Genomic DNA, 17,629 nt, shown 5'->3' on the forward strand with positions numbered 1-17,629 from the left:
TGGTTTTTTGGTTGTTGTTTGTGATGTTGCTGGTTTTTTGGTTGTTGTTTGTGATGTTGCTGGTTTTTTGGTTGTTGTTTGTGATGTTTCTGGTTTTTCGGTTGTAGGTGATACTGTTGAATTAGTTGGTTTTATTTTTGATGGGACAGTTGAGTTTTTAATTGTATCTGATTTCAAATAAGTGTTATTTGTCCTACTTGATGTATAGAATCCTGATTCATTATTTTCTGTATTTTGATTATTGGTATTTTCTATGCTTGATATTAGTGAATTTGATAATTCATTTAATATTTCATTTGTTTCTAAATTTGATTTGTGATTTATACTATTCTCATTTTCATTTACCATTTCCTCATTATTAGTTGGAACCTCATCTACTTCTGTAATTTCATCAATTTTAGTATTCTCTTTTTCAAGAGTGTCAAAATCATTGATCATTTGTTCTAAACCTTGGGTGACAGTAGCAGTGCTAATAGAACTGGTAATAGTACTGGTGCTAGTAGTACTGGTATAACTGGTACTAGTTGTTATTTTTTTTGTTTTAGTTGGTATAGTTACTTGTTGATCCACTTTTTTTCTTGTATTTCCATTTTTTTTCAATTCTTTTTGAACGTTAGTATTCTCACTTGATTGATTAGAACTGTATAATATCTGTTTCTTATCACCAATATATCTAATTATTGTATCATTGAAATTAAGTGGTTGATAGTAATAGTGATCATTAATTAAAGGGTTTTTTGCATTAAACCACTTAATCCCCATATTTGTATTAAAAAATACAATTCCTGATACTTGGTAATTCATAATTAATGGTATTACATATTTTTGTGTGATACTATTACTATGTGTTACAATTACTGTTTTTTTTACTTCAAAATTCAAACAAGAACTTATTAACCAATACAAATAAGAAGAATTTGTAACATTGTTGTTTCCAATTAATTTACTTGATTTTCCATACCCAGGTGGATTGATTGCTGCAACAGTAAATTCATTTTTATATGCACTTTCAAGTACTTTTGAATTATACCATGTGTCTACTAATAATTTTCCAATAAAAAGTACTAATCCTTTTTCTATTTCAGAACTTTGTTTCCAATATAATAACTCAATATCAGTATCAGATGAACAAGATAATATTTGTTTATTCTGTTGTTTACTAATATTTATTGTTTCTTTTAATTTATTTTCACTCTCATTTATTTCTTGAATAAATAATGTGTTTGTAGAATACTCAGAAGACACTTTTTTTTGTTTCATTTATATTTAAGTTACATATATTCATATATTAATTATATTAATATAAACTTACCTGAAGATTGTATATAAAATATAGAAAATAAGCCAACTATAATTATGCACAATATTGTTAATGTACCATTTAATTGCCTCAGCTTTTCACCTTTATGCGATTTAGGTCTTATAAGTGTTTTACCTATTATCCAACCAAGACTCCATGATATTATGGGTAAACCTAACATACCTACAAAAAAAAATACTAACAGTATTCTGTCATTTCTATATTTAACTCTTAATAATGACTTTGATGTTCTCCTCTGTACAATATTTAGTTCGTGTAAATACAATGAGGCTTCTTTACTCCTATTAATTTTATTGTTAATATCACTATGTATAACTATATATTCAGAGTTATTGTCTTTGTTTTTCAACCTTTCATCTATTATCATATTATGTTTTCTTATGTTTTTATCTTCATTATGAAGTTTGTCACTAATTTTGTGTTTGCTTAAACTCATTTATTTTGATTAATTATTTCATTCAAGTCTTTAATTATAAGACTAAATTCATAAATAGATACATGCGAATTATATTAATTCTGTTTTCTTTGACTTGTGACAAACCCTTTTTTTCTTTTTTTTATTTTTTCTCAAACTAGATGTATAAAAACATATATATATAAACTAAAAAAAGTAATTAATTACTAAATAAAATAATGTAATTTTAATTAAAATACTAGTTTAAATAAAAAATGAGTTATATACAATGAAATATAATAAAATTAAAAATAAAATAAAGAAAATTGATATTTCCAGTTTAACTAGTCTACTAAAATACTCAAATAACTATTTAGTTATTAATAACACATTTAATATCTATAACAAATCTAATATTAACTTATTTTTGTAACATTTTGAATTAGCGGATGTGAATATGCTTCCAATATATTTGGCCTCTTCTCCGAGTCATATGTTAAAAGCCATTTTATATACGATTTACATTCTTGAGAAATATCAGTGTCAAATAAAAGATCCATTTTTGCCTCAATAGGTATTAATGAAAACGCTTCTGCAACTGAACTACTCTTAAGACCAAATGGTCTTCTTAAATGTAATATTTCGTAAAAAATACAACCAATTGCCCATATATCAACCTTATGATTAATGACCCTTGGACTATCTATTGAATCTCCAGGTCTCAGTAATATTTCAGGTGGCTGATACCATACAGTACCACCACCTATTCTTTCAATAATAACACTTTCTGATACTGAATCAACCATTTTACTAAGCCCAAAATCTGCAATTTTACAACAACCCCTATGTAGAATAATATTACCAGGTTTTAAATCGTAATGTATAATAGAATTTCTCTGTGTTGATAATTTTTTACCCTCTTTATCTATATTATTTAAATATAAAATTCCTTCCAATATTTGTCTAATCCATATTATTGCTAGTTTTTCAGGAATGTAACCATTAGTTTTAATAAACGTATCTAAATCAGGACCGTCACAAAGTTCCATAATTGTAACAAGCCTATCATTGTCAACCTCAAAACAATGTAACATATTAACTATATTTGGATGCTTCAAATCCCTATGTAGTTTTATTTCATTACTTACTCTTTCCACACAGACAATTCTTTCGTGTTCAGTCATATCCGGAGTTAATTCATGTATTTTTGCAGCAGTTATATTCAATGTATTCATATTCAATACTTCCCAAACTTCAGCAAATCCACCTTTACCTATCATATTCAATAGTGTGTAAGATTGCGATACAGATAATGTGTTCATATTATTGTACTTTGAATTTTGTTGATGTTTAAATAATCTTGATTTTTTTAAATATAAACTTCTTTCAATATCAAGATTTATACCTGCAATTTCTAGTTTTCTTGTAAAGTCGTTAATATAGTCTTTTCTTTTATTTAATATAGAATTTGCTATCTTTTCATTCGAATAAAAATCATTATCCAATAATTGTATACTATTTAATATTTGATATGGAGTCTCATTTGAATAACTGATTAGTGAATTTTTGTAATTAAGTATATTGTTGAATATTAAACCATCCCTATATATTTCATCATCTATATATTCAAAATTAATTGTCTTATTATTATTATTGTTTTCTGCATTTAATTCATTGTTGTTAGATGCCATTGTGTTGTAATGTGGACAATCAATGTTTTCGTTTGTTTCATTACAATCAAATTCTGACTTTTCTGTATCCCTTTGTGTACCGTAATAATAATTATTCATTGAATTAATGCTACTCTTTATTGTGTTGATATTATCATATGTATTATTACCCTTACTTTCATAGTAATAATCTTCAAAATTATTAATTTGATCCTTGTCATTGACATCACTGGAATTACAGTTATTTTGACTTTTACAAATGTCAATTATTCCAGTGCAACCATTATGATTTTCAGTTTTAATATTGTTACTATTATTAGCGTTTTCACCAAATAACTTCAATTTTGAATTATTTGAATAGATATCGTTTTCAACATGAACTGACGTGTACTCTTTTACTTTATCTTTTTTATTATCATGAATGGAATTTTTTCTTTTTCTTAATATATTGTTATTTATTGCAGGAGCCATACCTATTTGATATTCTTGCCAAAAAAAACGATTCCTATATAACTCTCTTTCTATCTTTTTATTTTGTATTACTGTAGTTTTAAATGAATTTTTAATTAACGCTAACTTTTTTGTTAGTAAATACTCATTGTTCTTGAATTTATCAACATTTTCCTTGATTAGTACGTATTTCTTCATTATATTCTCTATTTTGTTCCTATGCCTCATGTAGTCACTATAGTCATTTATTTCTGTTACCTCAGTTTTCATTTTAGTAATTTCAGTTCTGAGATTATCTAGCAACTCTAAATTATTTAAATCCTTGAATAGCAATCTTGAATTTTTTTTACACGTGGTCAGATTTAACTCATTATCTGTATCGTTATATTCATCAAGATAAATCGATATTCCACGTTTAGTTTGATTTCCATTTACTGGAGAGTGTAACCTTTTGTGAAAAGATCTATATCTACTCAAGTACTTAGTTGCGAGTACTTGTTCGTGAACAGATAAAACATTCATTTTATTGTTTGGGGAATTTTCATCAATTCCATTCTTGTCAGTAACGTAATTAATCATTTTTATAAAATTTGAATTAAACTCTAACTTTTGTTAGTTTTTAAGTCTCATAAATGCTTAAGAATAAAATACATAATAAAAAATATTTATTTATGTATTTGGAACCTTGAAATAAAGCAAAAATATTATAGCTTCAAAGTTTAAATCTATATTTGTGAGTAATTTTAAATTATAAAATAAGATTATTCGGTTTTTTAAGTTAACCAATGTAAGAAAAAATAAAGATGAATTACATTATTTATGCTTTATTTTTATTATATTGTAATTGTGGGGAAATAACTAGTACCGGTACTAATTATTTGCACAAACATATTACGGGAAAAAAAATACACACAAGTAATTAATTAAATTTTTAATAGTATTAAAAGAAAACAGATTCATAAATAAAATAGGTAGTTTTCTTTGAAAGAGAGTATATTAATTTTTTTGAATATTGTATACGTAGAATCCTGCTCTAATAATATTCTTCTAAATAAATACTAACAGGTTTAAAGGCTAAACTTTTGATTGTTACAATACATATAATAATATGATTTTATCGCTTTAATATATAAGTAATAAATAAATAGGTTATTTATAAAAATAGTAAAAAGTTTTCTTCAAAAAAAAAGCTAGGCTTAAATTTATTTATTATCGTAATTATTTAAAAGTGCAATTCAGAGAAATAATAATAAAATTCAAGTTAAATGAAGGGTAATAACTATGACAAGGATAAAAACAATAAATTTGGCAAAGTTTATAATAAAAAAGGAAAATATGTAAATTTAGATAAAGTATTTGAGATAAAAACTCAAAAAACAGGTATTGAAAATAAGGATGTAGGTTATTTATACAATATTCAAGTATCTACAGAATTAGTTAAAGGTGGAAAGATTAACATACCAGAAAATGATGATAACACCTCTATGAATGACAACGTGATAGAATCTTATTCAGAACATTCATGCATATATTTGTACTTTATAAATAAACAAGGCATTACATATAAGAGTCCATTTTTTTTCAGACCATATTTCTATCTGGGACCAGCAAATGGTGTAGATACAGATTGGCTATTAACAAATTTGGAACACAAATACAGAGAATATAACGTAGAATTGAGTCTAGTTAAAAAAGTGGATTTGTCATTGGAAAATCATTTATTGGGTGAAAAAAAAGAATTAATTAAGATATCATTTGACAATGTTAAGTTATTAGTTAAAGTAAAGGGTGATATCTTGAATTACATAAAAAATAGAGATAGAAATTCGTTTAAAAATGAATTATATTATATAGAGTTTGATAAATTTTCTGATGTATTAGATGCTATAGATGATATATATGAATTTGATATTTTATATGAAACAAGAGTATTAATAGATAATAATATATCTGTTGGAATGTGGTATGAAGCAATAAGATGGACAAATGAATTACTTGAGTTAAATTGCTTAAGGGAGGATACGACAGCACCTGACTTGAGGTGTTTGGCGTGGGATATAGAAACTACAAAAGAACCACTTAAATTTCCAAATGTTGAAAAGGATCAAATAATGATGATTTCTTGTGTATTTGAAGGGCAAGGTTATTTGATCACAAATAGACAAGTTGTCTCTAGTGATATTGCAGATTTTGAGTATTCACCTAAAAAGGAATTTGTATCTTATTTTAAATGTATAAATTGTGATAATGAAGAACTATTGATTGAATATTATGTTAAATTAATACAAAAATTAAAACCGCATGTAATTGCATCTTATAATGGTGACAATTTTGATTTTCCTTTTTTATATGATAGAGCTAAAAAATACGATATTGATATCACACAAGAATGGGGAATTAAAATGAATTTTGATTTATCTGCTGGTGTAGGTACTGGGAATTCAAAAACAATATTTTCTGGTACAAATATAATCCACTTTGATTGTTACAGATGGGTAGAACGTGACTCTTATTTACCTTGTGGTTCTCGTAGTTTAAAAAGTGTGACAAAGGCAAAATTACGTTATAATCCTGTAGAATTAGATCCTGAATTAATGGTACCATATGCTATCAATAAACCAGAATTATTAGCAGAATACTCAGTTTCAGATGCAGTAGCTACGTATTATCTATATAAGACATATGTACATACATTTATATTTGCTTTAGCAACAATAATTCCATTGTCACCAGAAGATTTATTGAGAAGAGGTACAGGCACATTATGTGAACATTTATTAATGAAGGAGGCGTTTACCAAAGATATATTATTTCCAAACAAAAAAATACAAAGTTCTATGGAATTTTACCAAAATAGACCTATATTAAACAGTACTTATGTAGGTGCTACAGTAGAATCACTATGCAGTGGTATATTTAGAGCAGATATACCAGAAAATTTTAATTTAAATCAAACTATATTAAAAAATTTAATAGACAACATTGACTCAACATTGTTATTTGGTATAAAAGAATTAGGTGGAGATTTAGATAGTATTGAAAATTATGAATACATTAAAAATGATATATTAAACAAATTAAATAATTTTTACATTAATCCAAAACAGAATGTTACACCATTAATATATCATTTAGATGTCGCTGCTATGTATCCAAATATTATATTAACTAATAGACTGCAACCAACTGCCATTATTGACGAAACAAAATGCATGCGTTGTCCCTTTTATTCAGAATCAGATAAATGTCAAAGAAAAATGAATTGGAGATGGAAAGGAGATGTATTTCCTATATCTAAAGGTGAGATGGACAGAATGGTTAAGCATCTACAATTAGAGACATTTGAAAATATTAAAACAGATCAAGACAAGACGAACAAGAAATCATATGGCAGTAATATTGAAGACGGAGATTACGATAATTCTGATAATGATTCACAAAATGACTTTTGCAATGAAAATAATATTTCTGTTACTAAGAATAGTAATAATAGTATATGTGAAGGTAAATTTATCAATGAAAAAGACAAATCAAATATTAGGAAAAGAATTAAATGGACATCATTAACTGCAAAACAACAATCAGAGATACTTATACAGAGAATGAAAACATATTCAAGTAAATTATATAGAAAACAGACAGATAATGTTGAAGAAACAAGGTCTTCGATTGTATGTCAAAGAGAGAATTCATTTTACATAGATACAGTAAGAGGGTTTAGAGATAGAAGGTATATATATAAAGCAAAGAAAAAGGAAGCAGAGGAGAAAATACGCAAGGCAGAAGAAGATAATAATTTAATAGCAAAAAAGGATGCACAAGATGAGGAATTGTTATATGAATCATTACAATTGGCACATAAATGTATATTAAATTCGTTTTACGGTTATGTGATGAGAAAAGGTAGTAGATGGTTTTCCATGGAAATGGCAGCAATAGTTACATGGTTAGGTGGTAATGTAATAAAGGAGGCAAGAATATTAATGGAAGGAATAGGAAAACCATTGGAACTAGATACAGACGGGATATGGGCTATAGTACCATCAGGTTTTCCAGAAGAATATAATTTATTATTTAAAAATGGTAAAAAAAAGAAGTTGAATTATATATGTACTTTATTAAATCAACAAGTACATAAGAATTGGACAAATAATCAGTATATGGAATATGATCATATAGAAAAAAGGTATAACATAAAAGTAGAGAATTCAATATATTTTGAAGTTGATGGTCCTTATAAATGTTTTTTTATGCCTGCATCGGATAAACAAAACAAGTTATTAAAAAAAAGGTATGCAGTTTTTGATTTTGAAAACAAATTAAGAGAGCTTAAGGGATTTGAACTTAAAAGAAGGGGTGAATTGCAATTAATAAAAATATTGCAAGAAGAATTGTTTCCAGCATTCTTATGTGGGAAATCTAAGAAAGAAGCATATGATTCAGTCGCATCAATATCTAGAAAATGGTTGAATTTGATTGAAACAAGAGGGAAAGGAATATTGGATGATGAACAACTATTCTTCTTAATTTCAGAATCTAAGAATATGTCAAAGAGTGTGGAGCAAATGGGAGAGGCTAAGTCGATGTCTATTACAACAGCAAGAAGATTATTTGAGTTTTTACAAAATCCATCATATATACTAGATAAAAATATTGTGTGTAAATTCATAGTTTCAGAATATCCAAAAGGTGAAGATAAAAGTCAAAGAGCAATACCACTGTCTATTTTTTCAACTCCATTAGAAACAAGAATATCGTGGTTATCAAAATGGACGAGAATAAATAAAACTTCTGATAATAAAAATAAATTTAATTGTAATTTTTCTACTGAAAATTCAAATGATAGTAAGAGGGTAATAAATGAAAATTATTTTTCAATATGGAATGTTCGAAATATACTAGATTGGGACTATTATAAGAAAAGACTTGAAAATACAATATTAAAGATAGTAATTATACCTGCAATATCACAAGGACTTAAAAACCCTCTGCCTGAATTAGAGGTTCCCTATTGGTTAAAAAATCAAGTAGAGTTAACAGGATCAAATCAGCAGAAAATATCACAATTCTTTACCGTAGTTAAGAAGGATACTTTAAGTAACAATTTAAGTGAATTAAAAGGCAAGTGTAATTTAATGGTTGAAACTAAAGAGAATGAAGTTAGATCGAGTTTGAATAAAGAAAACGATGTAATTAACAATAGTGATGTTAATAATAATAATAATAATAATAATAATAATAATAATAATAATAATAATAATAATAATAATAATAATAATAATAACAATAATAATAATAATAATAATGACAGTGGTAGTGATTTCAAGAAAACAATTTTGGGAAGAAAACTGAACAAGATAGAAAGAATCAAATTACTTAGGGAAGAAGGTTTTAAAACTTGGTTAACTTACACTCAAAATGTTTGGTTTGAGAAGTATGTGCTATATAACAAAAGGAAAAATGAATTAGATGACAAATTAAGTTTAATAAATAAGGAAAGGTTATTTTTTTTTGGCGACGGGGATAAATATAGTGGATTGGAGTTTATATCTGAATATTCATTTTTAACAGACGGAACATTTCATGTACTAGACATATATCCCATTAATCTAAACAATAGTAATAATAACGTTAGTATAAATAGCAAGTCATTGGGGTTGTATAATTTACTACTTTATTCAGAAAAAACGGGTAGGTGTTATGTAGTTACGTTTGAGTTTTTTAGACGTTTTTATATCGCAACAAATGTTTCTGTACAAATAATGGATAATAATAATGACAATCTTGGTGAGTTGTCTTATAAAACATTAGTGAACGGAAAAGAATTACCAAGAGGTGTTGACTATAATCACTTAACAGAGGTAACAATGTCAGAAAGGAGATTTCAAATTTCAAAACCAACGTTAATGTGTGATAACAATACTGTTGGAATATACGAAGCAAATATACCACTTGAATTTACGATACTGGAAAAATTTGGTAATATAATTGAAAGCATAACACCAAATGCAGATAAATTTATATTAGACAATGGAGCAGTTAGTGAAAAGTATTGGAAAAGCTATTTAAATAAGAATAAACAAATAGAATATGGTAACGCAATAAATTGGTTAGTATTATCAATAATTAACTTTGAGGATAGAATTTGTACATTATTGATGGATATAAATAAATCCGATATTTACTTAATCTTATCTTCAGGATCAAATGTACCTTTAAGTTTGATTGATGTTGAATTGAGAAGTAATTTAAATAAATACATTTTAAAAAATAAGATAAACAATGTATATATAAAATATTACAAGTCAAATAGTGATTCGTTTAAAAACATTAGCATGATTATTGATAAAATCGTAAAAAATAATTCAAATAATAATTCGTTGGTATTATTAGTGTATTCAAATATTAAAATGGAAAGATTAAAATCTATGAATATAGATATAAGCACAATAAGAGAAAATATTAGAAACGATAATGACAATAATAATATGTATTTCAGTAAAAAAAAAATAATAAATAAAAATATTATTACAATATGGTCAGATCTCGAAGAGTATACATACAACAACAAATTTACAAGATTTAATTGGGACAAAGAAGCTATATTAGAAAGTATATTGTTACTTAGAGAAAATATAAACAAATTAAAGTTAACTTTTGAACTATCTAAGGTAATTAGACTTCCTGTGTTGTATTTGTTACAGTATAAATACGATTTTTTTTATTTGATATACGACATATTGTACTCAAGAGAATTACATTCAATGGGTCTATTAAGTTGGGGTTGTAGTGATAATTTGCCAGATTTAGGTAACCCACGTTTGATAAAACTATCTAAAAATGATTGGGATATTAAAAAATTGGGAATATCGTTAAATAATAAACAAATACACATCAAAGAAGATAATAATGACATATTTAATAATATAAATAGTGCTTCTGTTAGTGGCAGCGACGATATAATTGAAATAGTAAGACCGGGGCTATACAGAAGTTATTGCGTAGAATTGGAATTTAAACAGTGGCTTATTATAGAATCAGTCAGAAATTGCATGTTTATATCAGAAAAATACAAGTTGGATGATTTTGGTAACTCATTTGATAAAAGTTCATTATTGAAGAAGGAATATAGAAAAAAGAATATAGGAGGAAGTAACAAGGAGGAGTATATAGTATATAATTTGGGTAAAAAAAAACAACTAGGCAATACAAACAACAAAAATGATGTTATTTTGACACAAAGCTTTCACAATCACTCTTCTCTTTCAACCTCATCTGCATTTTTGTGTTTACGAAATACTATTAATTACTTAAGGGAAATTGTTGAAAAAACAAACTTGTCCACTGTATTTGATAAATACAACGCAAAAATGAGTGATGAAAGTGATAATTCAGGTCACTTCGGGAGTGATATTAATGAAGATACTGTAAATAATAATGAATACGAAACAGATACATATAGAGATATGAATGTTTACGACAATCTACTTATTGAGTTTATAATAACGCTACAGGATAATTTTTATTCTTGGTTGTGTTCACCTAAGTCGTTATTGTATGATCCTGCGTTAATAGATGTAACGAAAGAATACACAAGTAGGTATTTTAAGTTGCTAGATTCTGATATGAAAGAATTGGGAATAAACATAATATATGGAAATATAAGAAAAATGCTAGTTACTTTAAATTTAGATAACTTAAACAATACTAAAATAAGAGATATAAACGATTTAAGAGAGCATTATATTAAAATGACGAATATATTAAATAGTAGAGATTTATATTCAGGAATATCTTTAACACCTAATATTGAATATAAAGCAGTAATACAAATAGATAGAAGTAACTATTTGAGGAGAACATTTGACACAGAAGAACCATATGAAATTAATTTAAATATATTAAATTACTATCCAATTAACTCCAGGAAGTTTATAATAGATGAAATAATTAACTTCCTAATGTTGCCATTGAGAAAATTAAGAAGTTATTGTAAAAAAAATTCTGAAAATAACGTTGAAGATAATAACAAAATTTTGTACAATATAGTTAATGACTTATTTGGTCCATTTAGCGAAAGGTTTGAACACTTTTTACAAGCCATAACTAATTCCAATTATATACTTAACAAATATGGAATAGATCAGTATTTTGATCCATTGATAAACACAAATTATGATGAAAATAGTAATAATATAAAGTTTAATTCAGTTAATGAAAACAATAGTCCTAATATTTCAAATGGGAATGAAATTAGTAACATTCCATTTGCTATATACCCCTCAAGTTCATATAATAAGAATAAATACATACGATTGAATGGCAATAGTAATAAGGATAAGAAAAGCAATAGTAATATTGGTCTATTTGATTTCCCAGAGTGCATTGGAAGAAAATTAACGCATTTTGACATTAATAACAATGGCAAAATTAACACTATACAAAACCATTTAAGCGTTGAACTGTCACGATTATTTTTATATATATGGAGTTTGGACAAATCATTTTATATTGATGATGTTAAGAAAAAAAATTATGAGCAAATTAAATATATTATTTGTCAAACAATAAACGTTTCTGAATTTGATCAAATAATAACGAAGAAATGGTCAACTCCATTTTACTCCTATATAATTAAGGACTTTGTATGCCCAAATTGTTTTGAAATAGATGATTTTGATTTTATTGGAAATTTAATGATGTACAATGATAATAGTGAATATGCTGATTATTATGGTGATAAAAATAGTGCTAGCGTTAAAAGTAAAGGTTACAATTGTGGACAGATTTGTTGGTATTGTAATTACTGCAATAATGAAATAGACTACAGGTATATTGAAGAAAAATTACTAAACGAATTTTTTGAAAGACTCGAGGTCATTCAATCACAAGATATTCTATGTTACAATTGCAAATCTGTTCAAATAGGGTATTTACAAACAAAGTGCCAAAACTGTACTGGTGGACATTTAGTTACAAGACTAAATTACTACTATAATTTTAAAGACTTTTTCTATTTGTTTAATTCAATTTCAGAGTTTTATTCTAGGTATAATATTGGTAAAGTTAATAAGCAATTTGAAGCTCTTATTCAAGTTGAAGAGATATACGAAAATACATTTATAATTAAGTGATTGTTCGATACCTTCATCTATAATTCTTTTTTGATATTTATTTATAAAAAAATGAAGTATTTTTATTAAATAAAAAAAAAGGTAAAAAATATTTGTAATAATAATAAAATAAATTTTAAAAAAGAATGTTAACTCTATTTATGAATCAACTAATTTACTTTGAACTAATTTATGTACATTACATAAAAAATCAACATAACTAGTTTCATAACCATAAGGATCCTCGACTAATAAAGCTTTAAGTTTGGATTCGAGCCTTTGAGAAAAGTTAGAAACTATATTAATAGGCATATAAGTTGATATTGAAAATCTATCTGTCCTTATTTGTTGTATAACATTAGATATTCTAGAACCAATATTTATTTTTGAAATTTCCATCTCAATATTCTCATTAATAAGACTAATTCTATTATAATTGTCGCTATTTATATTATCAACTCCAAATAATTCACATAATATATTTGAATCTACTTGTGAACCTACATATATATATATTTCTCTTCCATTTTCTAATATATATATACCATCGGACAATATCCTCTCCCCTGAACAAGCAATTGAATTGTTAAGCCAAAACCTAGATATTACAGGTAGTTGTTCTTGTGTATAAGACTGTGAAATTGTATTATCAATATTATTATTCTCATTGAATTGCATTGTTATTTGATAAGGAACACCAACTGAATCAAGTCTTTGTAATTCACTATTTTCATTTGTAATTAACGAGTGATGAATTGAATATAGCCTCGGATATAATAAGGCAGTAGTATAGCTTACAGATGCGTATAGTAACTCATATAACCCCACAATTTGCTCTGTTATCGTGAACTCTAGCACAGTATTTAAAGGCATTAAAGCAGGACATTTAAATAAAGATGATATATATATCAATGTTAATTTTAATGAATCTGGTAGTATTAATTGACCGGTAGAAGATGTATTAGCACAATTTTCTCTATATGAAAATAACATATCTATCACAGAATTTAGTGTTTCTTGCTTCCACATCGCTAAAAAATTATTTGAATTCTTGCTCGATGAAAATGGAAATACTGGAACTAAATTGTTAATATTTAGACTATTGTTTATTGTATTACCAATACTGGCACCAATGCCACCTACACTTCCCGTTATACCGCTGCCAGTAGGGATACCGTTTCCAATTACGCTACCATTGCTACTATTTCCGCCAGTGCCAGAATTAATATTATTATTACTGTTATTATAGCCTCCTTTACCTCCTAATCTTTGTCCCTTAGATACAATATGATGTGCAGCCATTCTGGCATATATGTTTATGATAGGTTCAATTGATGCATATCTAAATGCAGTAGTTATACTTGTACTTATTGGAATGGATATTGTTAATACACGCAACAGTCTAACTCTTTTGTCCTTGCACGTATATAGACAAGCCGCTTGTAAGTATACATTCTTTCTCTGTTCTAGGTTCTCTTCATGTCTTAGTAAAAAGGCAATACTAGTATTGCTATCTATTTTAGGTATTTGGAAAGCAGTTAAATCTGGTGTTGGACCACCTGCTGTCCAAGGTGCATATATTTTAGAAACTGCTATGCCTTTAGAGCATCTTAGCTTAAATGTGCAGTCATATGCAATATTATGTATAAAGAATATGCTATACAGTGTTTGATAAACATCATTATATATTCTTTCAAACGAAAAATCTGAAAATAATCTTATTTTACCACCTGTATGTTGCGGAATATATGACAGTGTACTTGTAGGTAACATATTGTTATTATTTGTATATTCATTGTTGATATTATTATTGTTGTTTACTTGAGTTATAATAAATGTTTCTACCGATACATTTGTATTTTTACATTGCTGTATTAATAAATCTAGTTGTTGTATATTATGTACAACATAACCAGATACAAATCCAGCAGATTGCTTCATTCCTTTAGAAGCTCTACGAGGAGGCGATTTAGGTGCAATTATTATTTCTTTATTATTTATAGAAGCAATACCTATATTTGGTACCGATGATATAAATGTGAATATTGATCCAGTACACTTTTTAAGCTGAAATATTTGTATAGCTAATGATAATGCTGAATAGTATGCATTGTTTGGAGTTATGTGTGATTTTAGTAAATTTGGGGCTTTGTCTAGTAGTTCGTTTAGATAATTTATAGCTTCTGATACGGGCATACATATTTCAGACAAAGGACACGGAATAAATGGTTCCATAATGTCTGATATTACAGACATTTTTATTTGTGATGAAGATGAATCATTATCGTACTTGTATGGGAACAATATTATTTCCCTCGAGTAAAATATAAGTATAACGTTAGTTTCAGGTGACTTTTCTGATAACTGGTTAAATATATGTTTAAGACAATATATCACTATATTCATTATATTGTTTTGATATGAATATGAAGATATTTCTATAATAAAACAATAACATGGTAATTCTGGTTCTGCTGTTATTCCTAAACTAGCAGGTGCATAGTAATCTACAACTCCATGATATATTTCTGGATAATTTAATTGATCATCATTTTGATAATTTTGTGTTTTTATTTGTGATTGAAGCAATCTTAAATAATCGATCGGTATATCGAATGTGTGACCACAAAAATTACATAGACACTGGTTCCCGTTTTGGGAAACACATGTAAATGGGTTTGCGTATGCCCTACATCTTACACATCTTATTGGTTCTATAGTCATTGATGAATTTACTGTTGGTACTGGTTTATCCAATTCACCTAATAGTGGAAAGGGTTGTATTATTGCCGCACATGGTAATTTCATTGATTGCAACAATGAATGTTGACTTGGTATCTGATTTAATGTTAATTTATAATATTTACTAGTTGCATTTCCTCTATCTAATATTAGTGAATGTGGTTCATTCAATGAATTAGGTGGAAATGTATACTTATCACTATCATATATATTGCATTCTTTCTCAGTTATATTCCCAAATACAGGTCTCGGTATTTGTGAAGGGTCTACTCTAGATTGTATTGGTTTTGTTAACGAAGTTACAAATCCACCCTTTTGCTCCATTTGACTTTGTCCTAATTCTACACCATTTGCCGCAGATGTTTGAATTCTGTGTTGTTGAACATTGCTATTTGTTAGATCATTGTGATTATAACCATTTGCTCTATTATCACAATAGTTATTATTGTTTGTCAAGTAACTTGGATTACTAGAAGAAGTAGCATACTGTGAGGCTTGGATGTTGTTATAATTTAAATTAGAAGTTAAACCTCCTCTAACTTCTTCTGTTACCACTGAAGAATTATATTGTGATGTTAGATTTGTATTTTGGACATTTTGACGAGTAGTTAAATTAATGTTGTTTAATTGATTATTTATAGGCAACTCTGCCCCACTGTTTAGATAACTATTACCATATATCTGACCTACTCTCATAATAAAATTTATTTTCTGAGTATTGCTATTATTATTATTATTACTATTTGCACACACACACACAAATTAATATAATAATAATAATAATAATGACCTTAGCAAGATAATATTAGACAAACAGCAATGGTAACTTCCGTTCAACTATGTTAGAATTTGGGAGAAATAAAGCTCAAAATAATAATATTAATAATAATAATAATATTATTATTATTATATGTTTAAATACCTATAAGTTATATTTGATACCCACAATTAACTTTTTTTTAATTTTTATTTGAAAATCAATATATAGATAAGCTGAATACCATTCACATATAAAATATGAATATCCATAAAATATCACAAACTTAAATTTCAGTATCAATTAAAATCAAAAAAAAATTATTACAATAACTTTTGCACTCCTCTTATTCCTCTTTAATTTCAAAAAAAAAAAAAATTTCTCTGAATTTACATTTCTCCCTACATAAATAATCTTTACCCTGAAGAAGCAAATAATTAAAAAAAACAAATAAAAATAACCAAGTCCAAATGAGCGCTTATAAAAATACCGCCACAACATAACTCATCCACTAGTGTTACAAAAAATAAGCCACTGTAAAAACAAGATACGTCTAAAACATGTAGACACGCATAAACAAGCAACACATTTACGTATGTGTCTAAACCATAACCTACACAAATATAGGTAAAAAATTTTTCACGGACAAATCACTTTTCACCATTCTTTTCACAAGAAGAAAATTTGGTTGAGAAGTCTCACTCGCCCCCCGTTGCGGGTGATAGGCTTGTTTACAAATCTATTATGTTGCCCTTAACTTGAATACGGGATGACATAAGTGACTGTAGACTAAAGCCGGAATTCAGGCAAAACCCATATTGCGTGAGATAGTGTGTGTGTTTCGGTCCCACTTAATAATCTATATTAATACCTACTTACTTTAAGTTTTCGTTCCTACATGTACTGGAACTGAAAACGATCGCAAAAATAACCAAAAGATATAACTTTAAATAAAATATATACCATCAGAACCAAAATCACGAAGAACGTTTAAATGCAGCAATAGAATAAATTGATTAAACGAACTGTAAAAGTATAATATTAATTTTTTAAATACAATACCGATAAACTAATCTGTGAAAATATAATGTTGGTAGACAAAATATAAAGACTATTGATAAACAATGCTGTAAGGTACAATGTTGTTTGTACTTTAGCAAAAGCAATAACCCGATATCGGCT

The 17,629-nt window shown here is 26.9% G+C and overlaps 4 protein-coding genes across 4 annotated transcripts; 1 reads left to right on the forward strand and 3 right to left on the reverse strand.

Moving 5' to 3' along the window:
* Positions 1 to 114: 114 nt before the first annotated feature.
* FG386_002595 (uncharacterized protein) lies at positions 115 to 1,757 on the reverse strand (the record flags this gene model as incomplete). The annotated part of the gene is made up of 2 exons (XM_067342044.1): positions 115 to 1,244; positions 1,313 to 1,757. Coding segments are annotated over 2 exons (1,575 nt in total), but the record flags the coding sequence as incomplete, so codon positions are not given.
* A 374-nt stretch (positions 1,758 to 2,131) lies between these two features.
* Positions 2,132 to 4,414, reverse strand: FG386_002685 (uncharacterized protein; the record flags this gene model as incomplete). Its single annotated transcript, XM_067342134.1, has 1 exon — positions 2,132 to 4,414. One exon carries the CDS (start codon positions 4,412 to 4,414, stop codon positions 2,132 to 2,134), a length of 2,283 nt encoding a protein of 760 aa, XP_067197739.1.
* Positions 4,415 to 5,100: 686 nt separating this feature from the next.
* Positions 5,101 to 12,969, forward strand: FG386_002696 (DNA polymerase epsilon catalytic subunit; the record flags this gene model as incomplete). The annotated part of the gene is made up of 1 exon (XM_067342145.1): positions 5,101 to 12,969. One exon carries the CDS (start codon positions 5,101 to 5,103, stop codon positions 12,967 to 12,969), a length of 7,869 nt encoding a protein of 2,622 aa, XP_067197750.1.
* A 138-nt stretch (positions 12,970 to 13,107) lies between these two features.
* On the reverse strand, positions 13,108 to 16,386 carry FG386_002707 (component of COPII coatamer; the record flags this gene model as incomplete). The annotated part of the gene is made up of 1 exon (XM_067342156.1): positions 13,108 to 16,386. The coding sequence occupies one exon, from the start codon at positions 16,384 to 16,386 to the stop codon at positions 13,108 to 13,110; it is 3,279 nt and encodes a 1,092-aa protein (XP_067197761.1).
* Between the last annotated feature and the right edge of the window lie 1,243 nt (positions 16,387 to 17,629).

Source organism: Cryptosporidium ryanae (genome assembly GCF_009792415.1).
Source record: "Cryptosporidium ryanae isolate 45019 chromosome Unknown contig_5, whole genome shotgun sequence".
Taxonomy (NCBI): Eukaryota; Apicomplexa; class Conoidasida; order Eucoccidiorida; family Cryptosporidiidae; genus Cryptosporidium; species Cryptosporidium ryanae.